Source organism: Cyclopterus lumpus, chromosome 9 (assembly GCF_009769545.1).
Source record: "Cyclopterus lumpus isolate fCycLum1 chromosome 9, fCycLum1.pri, whole genome shotgun sequence".
In the NCBI taxonomy this organism is placed as follows: domain Eukaryota; kingdom Metazoa; phylum Chordata; class Actinopteri; order Perciformes; family Cyclopteridae; genus Cyclopterus; species Cyclopterus lumpus.
The window spans coordinates 5,814,650-5,830,581 of record NC_046974.1 but is presented as its reverse complement, the minus strand read 5'-3'; the positions used below and the strand labels follow the sequence as shown (position 1 = coordinate 5,830,581).

Below are 15,932 nucleotides of genomic sequence, written 5' to 3'. Positions count from 1 at the left end.
TTTGAGGAAACGTTGAGGAGTTGCCAGAGGGAAGGTAATTGAACGTTACACCTCGTCCGGCCTCATGTCAGGTTTGCTGGCGGAGGCCTCCGATGCCCATGATTTCTTTTTTTTTTTCCTCTTCCCAGGGTTTCAGGAAGTCCCTGAATGTCCCTTTACGTCATTGTCTGCAGCCCATCAGTCACTCCCTGAACGTCTGCCAAGTAAAAACTCCAAATTGTCCCGGCCCCGCTCCATCCTGGTCCACTCGCGGAGCCAAAACCCTTTGGTCAGTCTGCGGTGCGTTCCGCCAGAGATCCCGGGCCGCTACGGGAAATCCTACAAAGCCGGATGTCTTATCTGCTTCTGCATATTTGCTGAATGATTTATTTTTTTCTTTCAAAACGACCTCGAGACGTAACACTTTAAATTTAGGACCGGAGAGAGCAGCTTGCGACAAAAAAAATAAAATAAAATAAAGTGAAAAAACTGTTATGCTTTTTTTTTTCCTTTCTTTTTTTTGCGACATGCAACTTCAAACAGAGTTTTTTTTTTTTTTTTTTTTTGGCAGTGCGTTGAGCCCAACGCTGGCTCCAGCAGATTAGACTCTTTCCATTACGGAGCTAAATAATAGGGGCCGCACTGGAACGAGATGGGGCCATGTTTTATAGGTGCTACCCAGCAGCTTTGGCAGGGAGTCATGTGGGTCTGTGGCTACTGTGGTGGTGAAGCCTTTTCTTTTTTTTCCGCAGAGGAAGAATGGCGGCGTTGGAGACTATTTTTGGACTGAATGAGGTTCTCGGTTTATGGCCTGGTTATCTGGGGGCTACAACCTAGGACAAAAGCATCAAATGAAGAGAAGGACCGTTTTAAGTCAGCGTCTAGTTCGAGGCATCTGTTCGCAAACACTCGGGGAGGCGCCGTTGCTTTCCGTTTGCGCTTCTATTAACCTTCTTGTACGAGGTTAGCGGAGGGATGGCGAGGTGTGCCCCCCCCCCCCCCCCCCCCCCCCCCCCCCCCCCACCCCCACCCCCACCCCCCCCGTTGACTGCCGAGTGTCCCCTCTTGAGAAATCCCCCGGCCTCTCCTGCAGCCGTGAAGCGGTACTCTGAAGCGATTCCTCTGAAGTCTGATGCGGTTTTGATGTGGAAATGGATGCTGACCGGGGAGAAAAGTGGGGGACCAGACTTGCGTTGCAGCCAGCTGTGTCCTCCTTCCCCCCCCCCCCCTCCTAGAGAAGAAAAACTGCAACGCTGCTACATCTGGCCATTGGCTGTGTTTTCACTACACTGACATTAATGAGCCCCACAACACTAATGGCTACCAGGAAACAGTGGAGGGGAACCATATTGTGGCAGGTTGTGCATTAATAATCTGGAGTTTCTGTCATCTTTGTTTGTGGACTTTGGGAAGCTCTCTGAAAACCGTCTCATTGTGCAGACTCCGGTTGTTTTTGGCGGCGCGAGTGCCTCTTCTTCCGCACATAACACTGCACGTGCACGTGCATGTCGTTGACTCGTTCGACGTCAGAAAACCCCCCGAGAGCTCCGAGGCGTGTAATATATAGCTGGGAGGAAGTCCTCCACGTCAGAGGAAGCACTCGTCTGTAATTATCGCTGCTTTTCATCCCTCGTATAGCAACAAACTGCTCTCTCGTGTATCTCAGAGAAAATACATTTGTTTGTGAGCTCGTTTGTTTGTGTTCTTGAGATCACATGACCAAAGCACCCCCCCCCCCCCTCTCTCAGTGATCATCGCCTTTTTTATTTTTATTTATTTCTTCCTTCTTTCTCTCGTCGCCCGGTCGGTGCAGTAATCTGTGAGCGCGCAGAGCTCGGTCGAGGGCGAGTCCTCCTCTTCCCATTTCCCGGACTTTTTCTATTTGTAGATCTGTAGATATTTTATAGGAGCCCCCCCCCCCCCCACACACACACACACACACACACACACTTTTCTCCGTCTTTCATGCGCCGGTGGTTCTGTTTCCCATCACGGCCTCTGCTGAAACCACAAGAAAGCCCGGGGCACATGTGACGAGAGCGCAACAGTTGTCTTGGTGACAAGGAAAGGGGGGGGGGGGGGGGGGGGACGTGAGGGGAGCAGTGGGCCCCGGGAGTGGTGACGGTCCAATCAGCAGACGAGCTCTTCATTTCCTCCGGGGACAAGGATGCGATGTGCACACCGCTCCAAAGTGAAGTTTTTCTCTTCATGCTCGATCAATGTGTGGTCGCACGCAGCGCTCTTAAAAAAAAAAAAAGAAAAAAGGACCATTCATCTTTTAACGACGGCCTCACTTATCTCACGAGTCCTCTGCAGATCTTGCTACTTCACATCCCCCCCCACCGCAAGCAAATTGTGCCTTGAAAACACCTGGAACACCCCCCCCCCCCCCCATCTCCCTGCCATGTTTACCATCTCGTACTGGAAGGCCAACTTGGCCGTGGCGGGGCGGGACGGTTGCCAGCAGCAGCAGCAGCTCGTTCCAAGCGGACCATGTGCAGACGAGCTCTGCTTCATCCTGGAACTCCAGATGAAAGTTTCCCGGAGGAGGAGGAGGAGGGTAGGGGAGGGGAGGGGGGAGGGGGGGGACATTTTACAAAGTCATTTGGCTCATTGATGCAGTGTGTTGTGCAGCCAAGTTCAGTCATTTTCAATACCCCGCTCTTCTGAAGGACGTGAACCCACTTGGTGCGCAGCCGGCTGGCCCCCCGGGTCCCTGCCTGATGGCATCCTCTCTGACTGGGGCAGCAACAACTCGTGATTGCTTTTGGGGCGGCGGTGACTCGTGGTTGTGCTCGTGCCGCTGCCAAAAACGCTCAATCGCAGTGCTTCCTTCGCGTTCCTTCCGCAGGCGTCTTATTAGACAATGCGTATCCTAAATGCCATAAACCTTGAGCTGTATACCGGGGCAGCCGGAAAACACACCCGCTTGTCTCCAGAGTCCTCCACCGGTTAAACACCGGTGCATGCTGGTCGACATGCATCCTTTGAGGCCTGTCCTCTGTGTGTGTGTGTGTGTGTGTGAGCCACTCTCCTCCCTTAACTGTCTTTCCGTTCCAGGCGGTTGATATCCTTGCACGACAAGGTCGTATTAATTCGCTAAGAGAGCCATTCAGAGACAATAGAGTGGCATGGTAACCGCGGCAACCCGACACCCCACCCTCCCCCGCCCGCGCGCGCGCGACTCCTCGCTGCTGTTGAACTTCCCCGTCAAGCCAATGCGATGGATGGCTGGCTGGCTGACAAGCCTGACTGAACAACACAGCCGAAACAACTTTAATTAAAAGCAAACTTGTGGGTGACACGCTGAGAACAGCTGGGGCCTTTGATTTACTCTGAAATGAAGTGCGGTACTTTTTTTGGGGGGGGGGGGGGGGGGGGGGGGGCACTGGAATGCGCATTTGCGTGCAAGCTGACGGCCATAAGTATTGCAGAGCGCCGGTTCGAAAGCGTTGGGAAGAACGTGGGACTTTCACAAGATGCGTCTCTCGTCGAGGTCGCCCGCGCTCATTCTACGTTATCCACTTTCTGAACACCTTGTAATGAAAATCGACGCAGTTTACGGATCTCCAACAAGTAAAAACAATGAACACCGGAAGGCCGTGAAGCCAAGCGGTCCCCGGAGTTTGTTGGAAAAGGGGAAGACAATAACAAAAAAGGGCTTGAAAGCAGCAGAGGAGAAAAAAAGAAAGAGGAGAAGGGACCAGGGGATGGATGCAAGAGAGAGGAAAAGAAGATGAAAGCTGGGGAAACGTTAGGCGTCAGAAGAGAATGTGAAAGAGCCTTTTGGAGCACAGCTGGCTCACCAAGGGGTGTAATGACTCATCTTCGTAGCCCAGACTTGCTCCACTTGATGAAAGGTGGCCCGGGTCATTGGGCGAACAGGCGCACATGGCAACGAGACCCCGTGGAGACGAGCCAAACGTCGTTCTCCACGTGACAAGTGTTTAAAAATCAGAGCTTGAAATTGTCGCCGTCGTTCGCTCTGAGCGACTTCCTGAATAGAACACCGCGGGGTGGACGCCGTTCACTGGACCGAAGGGGGGGAACCCCGCTCTGCCGTTGCAATCGTGGGCATTACGAGTAATCTTAACAGATAATACATTAATGTGTTCCATCCTAATGCAATCAAAAGAGGAATTCAGTTGTCGCTGTTAAAACTCAGTTGATGGGAACCCCCCCACCCCCCCACCCCGCATGCTCCCATCAGCCGTTGTTTATTTTAATTCCCTCTTTCAGGGAAGAAAAACTCCTTTCCACCAGCCAATGTTTTGCCCTCGGGGGGGGGGGGGGGAACAAAATCTTGGCCACATGGTTGTCATACACTTCCTGGAAATTGGAGCCATGTTTGCTTTTGTTGTATATCTGCGGGGTCTGTTTTTTCCCCTCTTCTCCCTCCATGCTCCCGCGTCGACGTTAATTCAAACAATGCGGGGTTGATTGATCTGCACATTTGAGTATTTCACCGAGTCCAGATTCTCTGTGGCGGCCATTTTTTATGCGAGCACGTTTTAAAAGGCTCACGCAAAGCTTTTTGAATTCCTTCCCGATAGACTTCTAATCCCTTTACTGGAGTGATGTCTCTCACCTTCTGCATCTCCTGGCTCTCTTTTCAGAGTGCTACACTGCCAACGGAGAGGACTACAGGGGCTTCCAGAACCAGACCAGCCTGCATGGGGGTAAACCCTGCCTCTTCTGGAACGAGACCTTCCAGCACCCTTACAACACCCTCAAATACCCCAACGGAGAGGGGGGGTTGGGCAGCCACAACTACTGCAGGTGAGTCCCTTTGACTGGAAAGGTTTTACTTGTTGAAAAAAAATGGCCGTACAATCAGTTAGTGAACCAACTGTAAATTATGGGATTGAATATTGGGAAGCTAGGGTTGGGGCAATAGATGGGCAGATCCCTCTCAAGCATCTTTGTGGATTGGGACCCTTTATTGCAAAGTAGGGGCAAACTTTTTTGGAGGCCTTTTAAAAGTACAACTACCCGGAGGTCCCACTCATTTTAAAGATTGACGTGGAGCATCATCTGTTGCATTTCTGGGTCCACTTTAAATATTATGATGTCGTGTGCAAGCCTGTGAATCTGCCAACAAATAATTTCTGTTCTAAAGCCCCATTTAAAATAGTAAATAGTCAAATATTGAACTTGACATCTAGTGCTTAAACTAAAAAGCAAATGATATCGTCCAACTGGGCCGCAGCTTCAGGGTAAAAGTTTACGAAGACATTATTCTTTAAGCCTTTTCACTCGTTTCCCCCCCCCCCCCCCCCCCCCCCCCCCCCCCCCCCCCCCCCCCCCCCCTTTCAAGCGCGCGTGTCATCCGTCTGCAACTGGAAGAGTAACGGTTCCCTCTCGTCCCTTTTTATTGTCGTCATTATATAAAGACAATCTCCTTTCCTGCCGGATATCCATCAAGCTTATGAGTGGCTCACAGCGTAAAGGCTGACAATCTTATTTCGCAGTTATGACATTTCTGATTGATGTTATTGATGTCAAAATGCTGCGTGTAGCACCTATTTTTTTTATTTATTTTTTTTAACTTTCGGATGTTCGACGGAGCTTTGAACCTCCCAGACTCGGCTCTCTGAATAATTTAGAAGCTGGTGCGCTGTCTCTGTTGCAAAAGAGGTTGTGAGCGCGATGTTTTATCGGCGGTCCCCAAACATGCTTAGCCCCCCTGCACGCGGCCCCCCTGCTCACCCCCACCCACGCAAACACGACGCTCGAAGGCCTCATCCCTGGAATGGCTTTGGGTGGCTAAAAACAAATGAATAAATCCCTCTTTCTCTCCGTCCGTCACACTCCCAAGTGCCGACGGGGCGGCGCCGTGTGCGCCCGCCAGTCCAAACTCGCCGCTCTCTTTCGGGGCTCAAATTCACCGAGGCGTCCAGAAACAGTGGCTTGGCCCCGGATTGCCGAGCTCCTTTCTCCTCCTTCCCTCCTCGGCATAAAGCCTCTGAAACATTTATCCAAGTCATGGTTGTAAACTCGTAACGCAGCAATGCTTTGAAGTGGCAACGGACGGATTCGTTTGTACTTGAACTGGATGGGAATTTTTCAGGGAAGATTTACGAGTAGGATACGTGCAGAGCACCGCGGAAGGCTTTCTCAGCGCATTAGGAGTGTATCGCGTCCAAAATGGACGTCTTCATTGTTTGGATCGGGCTGTTTTCTTGGCCACCGATGCAGTTAGCAGCTTTTCCAACTCGATGACAGCTCACAGCTTTGTTTCTTCCTGACATCTTCTCAGACATCCTCCACGTAAAGAGTCGCTCCCATCGGCAGAGGGGTCCAAAGTGGGCTGCTTCGATGTGAAAAGAAGAAGGGATGGTCGAGTATTTGGTGCACGCGTCCAACCCACGTGTTGCGTCACAGAAAAAGGGGCAAGATCTCGTGGGCAATGCGCCGCTCGATTTTGGATCGCAAATCTCCTCATTTGCATGAAGTGCATGATGTGCGTTGTCTTTCTTTGACCTTCGAACTCTTTCTCGCCTCCCTGCTGTCCGGCGCCGCGTCCGTCTTTCACTTTTTTTTTGCGGACATTCCTGGCTGGAGCGCAGAAGGCGGGATCTCTCAGACAAAAAAAAAAGGGGGGGGGGGGGGGGGGGGGTTATAGCAAAGGAGAGCCAGTGCGGTTTTTCGGCACGTCTGACCCTGAGGCCAATTGGGTTTTTTTTACGAGATGAGAGCTGAGGCCAAGGCACAGGTGGATAATGTGAAGCTGCATGTCTTTACTGCGGCTCTCGGCGACAAACTCACTCCTTGTCCCATCACTGGCAGCCCCCCTGCTTCCCCCCCCCTCCCCCCGGTGGAGAAAGAGCTCTAACAGCCCCCACATTTCATCTTTTATAGCCTGCAATAAAAAAACAACCAGTGAAAGTGTGGGGGGGGGGGGGGGGAATTGGGGGTGAACTGGGCAGAGGGGAAATGTCACATTGTTCCCCAACTGCAAAGAAAAGGAGCACAAAGCTTCAGGAAAAGGACGACAGCGCTCGTGTCTAAGCTGAGACTTATGGAGCGACTCCATGAGTGGATATCACACTGCTCATCATCGGCGGGGGTCCGGTTTTAGAATTCAGTGCACATCACAGAGTGGAAAGCACTTTATCCGCTCTTAAGTCTGGCGTTGAGCTCTTTTTGACCTTTTCTAAATACGTCATGACATTCATGCGAAGAACACAACACAAATGGAATTGTTTACTGTTTTCAGACCCCCCCCCCCCCCCCCCCCCCCCCCCCCCCCCCCCACCCGCCGGTGCATTAATATGAAGGTGTGAAGCGTGCATGACGGTTCAGTTGGTGGTTGAATAGTTCTGCCGGCCATTTCCTGGCTGTTTATATGCAGGTGTGTGTGTGCGTGTGTGTGTACTGTACAATTTATGAGCGTCCACTCAGGCTTCTAATGCTTTTCCCTTACATAGATGAGATAATAGAAATGCCAGAGTGAATAGTGGTCCCCACGTTGATTGTAATTGAATCTCCATGAGGTCAGGTGCAGATCTGAGGTCAGGCGAACTGCAGCCAAGCCGTCCACCGTTTGTACGACTTTACTACGTTCCCAGTGCGCCGCTTTGTTTAAATTGAGGAAGTTAATGGAAGTGTCCCGCTGGAAGACGTACTGTGTGGAGCGAAAGCTTTAAAGCGCTATAGTAATAGTAGTAGGGACCAATTTCATGCAAAGAAATGTACCCCGTGTATGTTTTTTTTACGTTCGTCGGTTCACCCAAAATTACAAGTTTTAACATTTTTATTTTTAGCCGTGCAAAAGTGTTGGCAACACGAGAGTCTCCCAAATCCTCTAACCGTCATACAGACGCATGTATGCTTCAACCACCAGTTTTAATTATTTCTACTCGCTCAAAATACGACGATAGACTAGAAGACTGTCGCGAATCGAAAATAAATCCAAATTGACCCCAGAAATCCAAAATTAAATGTCTTTTTTTTCCGTGCCTGAATCCAAAGCAGTCTTCCCTGGACCTACTTTCTGCTGAAGAAATAGTTTTAAAAGAAAACTGTCCCTCAAGCACCGAGCACTGAGAATTAAATTCCATTCATCGGACTGAGACGGAGGCCGAAACAGAGACCAAATGATCTACATGGCTAGATTCCATCGCAGGGAGGTGAGACATGCGTGATGCGTCTCCCAGTCACGCGGGACACATGGCGTGACATCACGAGCTGGACCGTGAGAGAGCAACACCAGACGATACACATCGGCCCCGCGACACAACCAGCCCTTCTTTCTTCAATGCATGCATTCATGCAGTGCGCTGAATCATCCGAGTCGATTAAAGAGTCGTCTCTCCGGGCAGTAAATTGCCAGACTCTGATCTGCCGTTGACCTCAAATCCGGATCCAGACCAGCCGTTCACCGCCACTCACACCCCAATTAACATTTCCGCTCTCTCCAATTGTGCAAAATCAGCTTTCATCGGGTTTTATTTCTTCTTTTTTTTTTTGGTTGTATCCGAAGTGATGAATTTGGTCCAGTATTGGAGGAAGTGACATTTTTATTTTGCCTGCCGACAGGCCCGGATTGTTGTCCTGGACGGCCTTATGGAAAAGACCCTAAAGCGAGATGTCGCACCTTTACGCTCGATCCCGTGTCCGAGAATCCTCCTTCTTTAGTCTCCGGCGTCGCATACGCATTGTCAGAAATCGGCTACAATCTGTTTTTTTGTCCGTGACATTTGAAGCTTTCTGTGCTTCGACACCGTCCCTCGTCTCTCCGGCTCTCGCCCACGTTTTCCACCGTCGTCTTTCAGGCAACGAGTCACACGACACAATAACAGACGTTTATTTTTATTCTGCCGTTGGCGGAGTCCTTTCCATAATGTTGTCAGACATTTATAATAACATGCACAAAGAAAAAGCACTTTCAGTGGAAGTACTTTGACAATTTAAAAGAAATGTTGTCCCCCCCCCCCCCGTCAAGTCACCAAAACATGAGGTAATAAGGTTTCGGGTTGAGAAATACCGAAGTTAGCTCTCAACTAAACAAACGTCCCTCTAGAATCTCGCCTTCAACTGGAAGCGTGTTATTCCCAGCCTTTGCGCACGTTTAGTTTGATGGAAATGTTTTTTTAGATTTTTATATGTAGTTCCTTCAGTGCCGGGCGTTTTAAAAAAAAAATTTTTTTTTTAAAGTGAACATAAATCTTCTGATTTAAGGTGCGTGGAAAAAGAGTCAGGAACAGCTGTTTTTTTCCTCTGTGTTTCAGATGCAAGCCTGCTCTTTGCCTTCATGTGCAGGACTGCGTATAGAGACTGTGGCTATATTTGGCTCCGTGCCAAAGTGTGTGTGGCTCACTGCGAGCAAAAAATGAGTCAATCGGCATAATTGTGCCAATTAAGTGTCCAAACATCTTCTGGGATCTACCTCTGGGTACGGGAGAGTTTCAACAAGCTCTTCTACCCGGAGCCAATTGGCTCTGACGCACATGGATGTGAATGGAACACAAGGAACGTAACACACACAGACACACACACGCGCACACACACTGGCAGCAACTTTTATCAGAGTGTCACCACAAGGACCAAAGTCTTTCTCTGTGCTGCCGGGTTAAACTAATGGATTTCAGTCCATCGAGGTCTGCTCTTATCTGCACTGTTGCACCTCGGCTATTCTGTCTGCTTGCCTCCCTCCCTCCTCTCTTACACACACACACACACACACACACACACACTCACACACGCACAAGCACACACACTGGCACCTCGGGGCAGGGTTGATTATGTTTCTCTGTCATGTGGGCTGGCCTATTCACCTAAGCCTTGTGGGTAATGGGAGATTCCCATGCTTCTGCTAAAAGGTTGGGTGTATGTGTGTGTGTGTGTGTGTGTGTGTGTGTGTGTGTGTGTGTGTGTGTGTGTGTGTGTGTGTGTGAAAGACGGCGAGAAAACACCATTTGGGGACCAGGGGTTTAGGAGCGAGAGCTTGGAGGGGCACACCTCGTCATTTACTGATCAAAGAGGTCCGACATGGGATGGGTGGTCTACCGAGGATGGTTTTCCTTCTTCTTCTTTTTTTGGGGGATGCTGATGGTTTTAAATCATGTCGGGCTCCCCAGGGTGTGATTAGGAAAGTGCAGTTAATGACATAAGTGGCCGTAGATGATTTGATATAGAGGAGTTGAGTACAGAGGTCTTGGGAGTCTCATTTCAAATGGGGCTATGTACCCATTGATGAAAAAGAGAAGGGGAGAGAGAAATAGAGAACGGGTATATCCATGTTTTTTTTTCCAGTTCCGCTGTAGCCTCGGGCCCAACAAACAGGTGTCTGCCTCCTTCGAAATGTATACCGCACCACCAGAGTTTTCGGACTGGGAGAAGTCCTGGATTTGTTTTCGAACGCTCGATTTAAAGAACGAACAAAATAAAAAAAATGCGACTACCGTCGAGCTCTCGCTTCGCACGCTCGAAAGAGAGGGATGACCCGTTATGCCAGATATCCGTAAGCGAGTGAGCAAGCGTTCGAGGCACTTAAACTTGAGTTCAACCTTGAGAATTTTTTATTTTTATTATTTTTTTTTTAAAACATCTTTTGTCAATTCCTCATTCAGAGTGTGAAAAGAGAGGAGGAAACTCAGGATCGTGTTTTTGATAGGAGAAGAAAAGAAATGGAAACGCCCTTCACAAAAGGCGTAACGGGATCGCGCAGCACCGCGGGGCTTTTTTTCAAGGTGCTACAATGAGGTGTGTTAGAAGAGAAGAGAGGAAAAGGTCTGGGAAAGAATGGGGGGGGGGGGGGGTGGGGGAAAGAAAAGCAAAAGAGCAAAGTCATCGAACTTCTTTCGGCTTTTTGCCTCAAAAGCTTTTGAGGCATTTCTGTCGTCAAAACCCACTTCGCGAAAGCACCGAGGGAGGGCGCCTGTCGGCCTCATTGCGATGGGTTAAAAGTGCCTTGATGATGCTCCAAAGAGGTCGCAGCCTCAGACAAAGGCGTAGCCCCATCAGCCATCGCTTTTTCAAGTCTGTGTCTGGCCCCCGGGACAAAGAGCCTCAACCCCCCCCTCCAACCATCTCTACCCATCAAAGACCTATTGGGTCTGGCCCTTGACTGACATGCGAGGAAAGCCCCTTCAGAGGAAGAGGCTGAACCAACAAGCGCCAAGTGGGTGCTACCGGGGATGATTGACACAGCAGAGATAATCTCCCTCTGAAACGTTATTGAGTATTCATCCCTCCGCTGCGGGGTCGTCGGTTCGGTCTTTGTGTTGTTTCTTTTGCCCTCATAACTCTCCTTCCCTCCCTCCCTGCTCCCCCCGCCTCTTCTCGTCCCATCGCAGTTTTATTTTTAACGTCATATTTGTATGACGTGAGGCCAATCATGAAACACATGAACACGCCTCCCGGCTGCAGAAATAATCCATCATTCTTCATCATTCTTATTATTTATACATTTATTGATTCATTGCCGCTGGATTTTTTTTGCACGAGCTGAAGAAGTGCCTCTGCAGTTCGGCGAGGACAGAGTGATACGTTTTCTCTGGGTTGTGTCCTCTCTATATATGAAGGAAGGGGGCAAAAAAATACATTTAAAAAAAATAGCTCTATTATCAAGTTTAACCAGCTCAGTGTGGACGTGGTCTTGACTTCTATGCCCCTCTGTGTCTGCAGGAATCCGGATGGGGACGTTCAGCCGTGGTGCTACATCGCAGACCACGACGACGGGATCTACTGGAGATACTGCAACATCCCGACATGCCAGAGTACGTTTGGCCTTTTTCCTTTTCGGCCTCTCCCTGGCGTTGTTTGGGCCCTTTGGGAGAGCGCGCACCGTGGCCGTTTTTTCATCCGCTCGCCTGCCTCGGAGAGCTTTTATAGACTGTTTGGCTTGTTCACAGCTAGTATCATCTGAAAAAAATGTCTCTAATTGCCTCCCGTCACCCCTCCTCCAGCCATGCCCGGGCCTGCCTTTACTTTAATGCGAGCTGTCAATCACAATCTCTGTTTTTGTGTGTGTGTGTGTGTGTTTCCTCTCTGGCTTTGTAGCTTTGTTTTGACACGTTTTCATTAATTTTCTTTTTATTAGAGCGCTTATGCGGATCTACCTGTTTTGTGTACACATTTGCATGTTTCGTGTCCACGTCCAGTATTTCCCCTGGATGAAGGTGTGAGTGGTTTGTGCTTCTGTCCTCTCGACCGGTTTGGCACACATTTACAAAGCGCTGCTTGGCTTTAATCCCATTACTTTACAACCGCTGCGGTCGTAAAGCCGAATCTTTGATGCCAAATATCGTAATTCCCCGCAGAGGAGGTTCAGACATATAGCGTTTTTGCTGCGAGCAGATTTTTTTGGAAGTGTCTGTCAAACATGTTGATATTTCCAAGGCAACGTAATCAACAATCCCATCATGTCCTATTAGGTCAGTTGTGCAACTAAAAGAATCTGGTGACTGAACGCAGTTTAAAAGATAAATCAAGGTGGCTGCTGAACGTTAGCCAAGCCCAGGTTTCACTCAAATAAACATTTTATTCACCTCTTCAATTGTGAATTTACGAGTTTACGAGGGTTAAACACCCCCCGTCGTCATCTATCTGCAATTCTATGTATTTTTTTCGGGTACGTCTCCGCCCGACCCTTTGCATTTAAAACAGAATTTTGTTACAGTGCAACAGATAGAAGCCTCCCCTTAAAGCCTAAACATGCGTTTTAAACTGAGAGCTGAGACTCAAGAGAGATGTTGTGAGTTTTCTCTGCAGTAGGTAGAAACCGCCCCAGACCCCTCTAGCCAATCCGCCATTTTCCTGTCTGAGCGGCGTGCTCGACTGAAGCCCGCTGTTTGAATGGCTGTTCATGTGTATAGGGAGCGTGTGTGCATCCCATTAGGACTTTTTGACTGACCTATTTCAGACAACTGTCCATTCAGCTCATTTCTTCTAGGCCGATATCACCGAACCTTTTGTGGTTTGTGAGTGGCCCACGACGTCTCCGCGAGGAGTCCGGGCTCGTCCCTCCTCGTTGGTGAAATTAGGCCAGCTTTTGTCCCGGATGGGTGTCCCATGTGCCGGTTTCAGCCTCGTTTTTTTGTCGAGGATCCAGCGCGTAACTCATCCTCGCGACATCGTGGCCCGTTTAATAGCAGCAGGAGAGTGTGTCGGTGTCGGTGTCGAGAGGCTGAAAAACACGGCGGCGTGCCAGAGAAAAGGGCAACAGTGCTCTTTGTTTTCGTTTCGTCTGGCTTTTTTGTTTTGTCTGGGCCTTCGTTTTGTCTTCTTCATTTTTTTTTTTTGCTTACGTTTGATGTCGCGTGGTCTGTAGTTGGTGGCACCTGGAGCCTGCCAGCGGTCGGCCTGTCATCCCGCTGGGTTCCCTGTCATCTGGGCTCATGCCACCCTGGTGAGGGGGGGGATGACACACACACCCTGCTGGAGGCCAGAAACTCATAGTTGGACAGGGTGGATTACAGCGCGGGTCACGACGGTTGTTGATCCTAGTAGTCAAAGTGGCAGCGGTTATCACGGTGTGTCACGGTGGACGCTGGTTTTGAGGCCCTCCTTGTTCCCGGGCCACTAAATGCTCAGATGACTCTTCTCGTGTGAAATTGTGTTTCCTCCGTGCCGTCGGTCGGTCTGTTCATTACGGATGTATTGACATCGAACCTCGGTCCGCGAGGCAGGTGATTCTTATGCGGTGTGACGGGTTCATCGGTGGGGGCCAGCATCCTCTAGAATTAGCTCAATAATATATAAAACGTCCATTCATATTTACCTTTTGAATTTGATTGACGCAGAGTGAAACCGTACGGGGTGAAGGCCTCGAGCGTTTTGTTTTCGAGACAAAGACGCTTTGATCTGCACGCCGGGAGCTCGTCTCAGAACGGCGTGCTGTACGACCAAGAAAAACTTGTTGTTCCACTGTCTCTTTCTGCAGGAGAGAGCGGCTTGCAGCTCTCCATTTGTGGGACAATGCCTTTTAGAAGCTCTTTTCTTATTACTTTAAATACGTGTGCATCCTGCAAGATCGCGACAGGAACATCTAGTGGGTGCAATAAAGTTCTTTTTTTTTAAACGTTTTACCTGACGAGCTGCTGAGATTTCTCACTTTCTATAATCCCGATAAAGTATACGCTGTTGAGGTTTAAAGGAACTTGTGACCAAGCACCTGAGTCCCTTTAGAAAAACCCCTCAAGGGGTGTCTGGTGAACCTGCTATGTACATACTGTATAGCTGATGATCTTGTTTACTTGTATAGGTCACAGAGAGTTTCATAACCATTTAAAAGGTTCAGCCCAGTGGCTTTCAGTAATCTTTACACATTAGTATTGGTACTCTTCCTCCACTGATTTAGATATAATGAGGACAGGATGGAAAAAAGAAACATTTCCCTTATAATTTGTATTTATAGAAAATATATTGGAATATTGAATATAATCATTATTGTGGCTGGCATTACCTTTAAGTCTCATTATGCGTACATCGATTCCCGTAATACTATTTTAAGGTCTTTCTTCGTTATAAAGCCATCAGCTGTGTGTTGGCACCTGAAGTTTTAAGAGACTTGATGACTTGAAGACCTCACTTAAAAGTAGGCTATACTTTATTCTAACAATTGATGGAACACCTGATTAACCTTGTCTGTCACCGTGCAACAATAGTCTCGATACCAGAGGCGTCGCATCCGTCTGGCACGCTAACCGGCCGCACCTCGGAGACGTTAGAACAAAATCGTTATTTATGTGTTTGGCCCAAGGTTTTATTGGTGGGCGCCGCGGAAAAAAAAGAATACGCGGCGATGAGATATTGCCTTCATTAAGATGTGATTTATGAAGCCGCTAAATGGCACTTTTGAAGTTGCGAGACACTTTGAGTACATCGCCAGCTTGAATGAATCTGACCAGATACCCGAGGTCCAACTTTTTGAGATAGAACTGAGTCAGGGGGGCGGGGGGGTTGAGGGAAGAAGGAGAAGAAGAAGAAAAAAGCACCTTTAAAAGATATCATAACGGGCGAGAACGATTGCGAGTCAAAATAAGCAAGAGGCCCGAGACGAGACGAGCATGTCGGACGCGTGGTCTGGAGAACCGAGACCGGACTGAAGGCCTCGTGGCTGTTGGCGGTCGGGATGCTTTCAGGTTCTGTTATTGCAGTATTTGTCTCACTCAACTGTCATTGTTTTCAGAGGCGAAATATTTCCCCCGAGGTGGTCTTGGACCAGCTTTCACCACATCCCCAACCGGCATACTGAGGCAGGTTCAGGCACCACCGAGTCGAGAGGTGTGTGTGTGTGTGTGTGTTCCTGTACTTCTGACGGGGTGAAACCCGGTCAGAGATCTAGACCTTCGAGGTGAGGACATTTAAAAAGTGAACCTTTTAAAAAGACGCTGCTGTAGTTTGACATTATGAGGAATGCGGTTGGCGTGAGGTCGGTCGCGTCGCGTCTCGGCAAAGCCATCGGCACAGTTGAGTTCTTTTCATTTATTTAAAAACAAATAAATGGAATGAGAAAGTTTCAAAAACAAAAATTCGGCCCTGTTAAAACAGACAGATTTCAATAGAGTGGAAAACATGAAAATCAGCTTGTCACGTGGCTCCACCATAAAACAAACCACGTTCATAAAGAGCTAATTAAAAAATAATATGCGTGTGTGCACTCGCATGCATCCAGTGTCCAAAATTAGCCACACGGCGAGATTATTTCCTTCCAACCGAATTAATTAGTCAATTCGCGCGCTTTTGTCTTCATTTAGTTGTTTTTTTACACGGGTATGAAGTTGACATTCAGCTTGTGTTAAGACTTTTACATTTACACACTGGAGAAACCAGAGAGATGTTCAGACAGCGAATCAGCAGCCTGGGACAAAGTCATATTTTTACACCTGAAAATGAAGATCATGCAAATGTCGTATCTTTTTTTTTTTATCGGCGCTTGACGTGTGCTAACTTTTGCCCGATGTGTCCCCCTTAGATTCTGTGTCTGGGGAGCTTCGAACACACTT

The 15,932-nt window shown here is 48.8% G+C and overlaps 1 protein-coding gene across 2 annotated transcripts in view; it reads left to right on the top strand.

Annotated features, from left to right (window-relative positions):
- Positions 1 to 15,932, top strand: part of kremen1 (kringle containing transmembrane protein 1) — a 41,885-nt gene that overhangs the window by 9,271 nt on the left and 16,682 nt on the right. For both annotated transcript variants that reach the window (XM_034541830.1, XM_034541829.1), the window contains exons 2-3: positions 4,596 to 4,758; positions 11,611 to 11,702. In XM_034541830.1, coding sequence (XP_034397721.1) covers positions 4,596 to 4,758; positions 11,611 to 11,702 — 255 coding nt within the window. The remainder of the gene's footprint in view (positions 1 to 4,595; positions 4,759 to 11,610; positions 11,703 to 15,932) is intronic.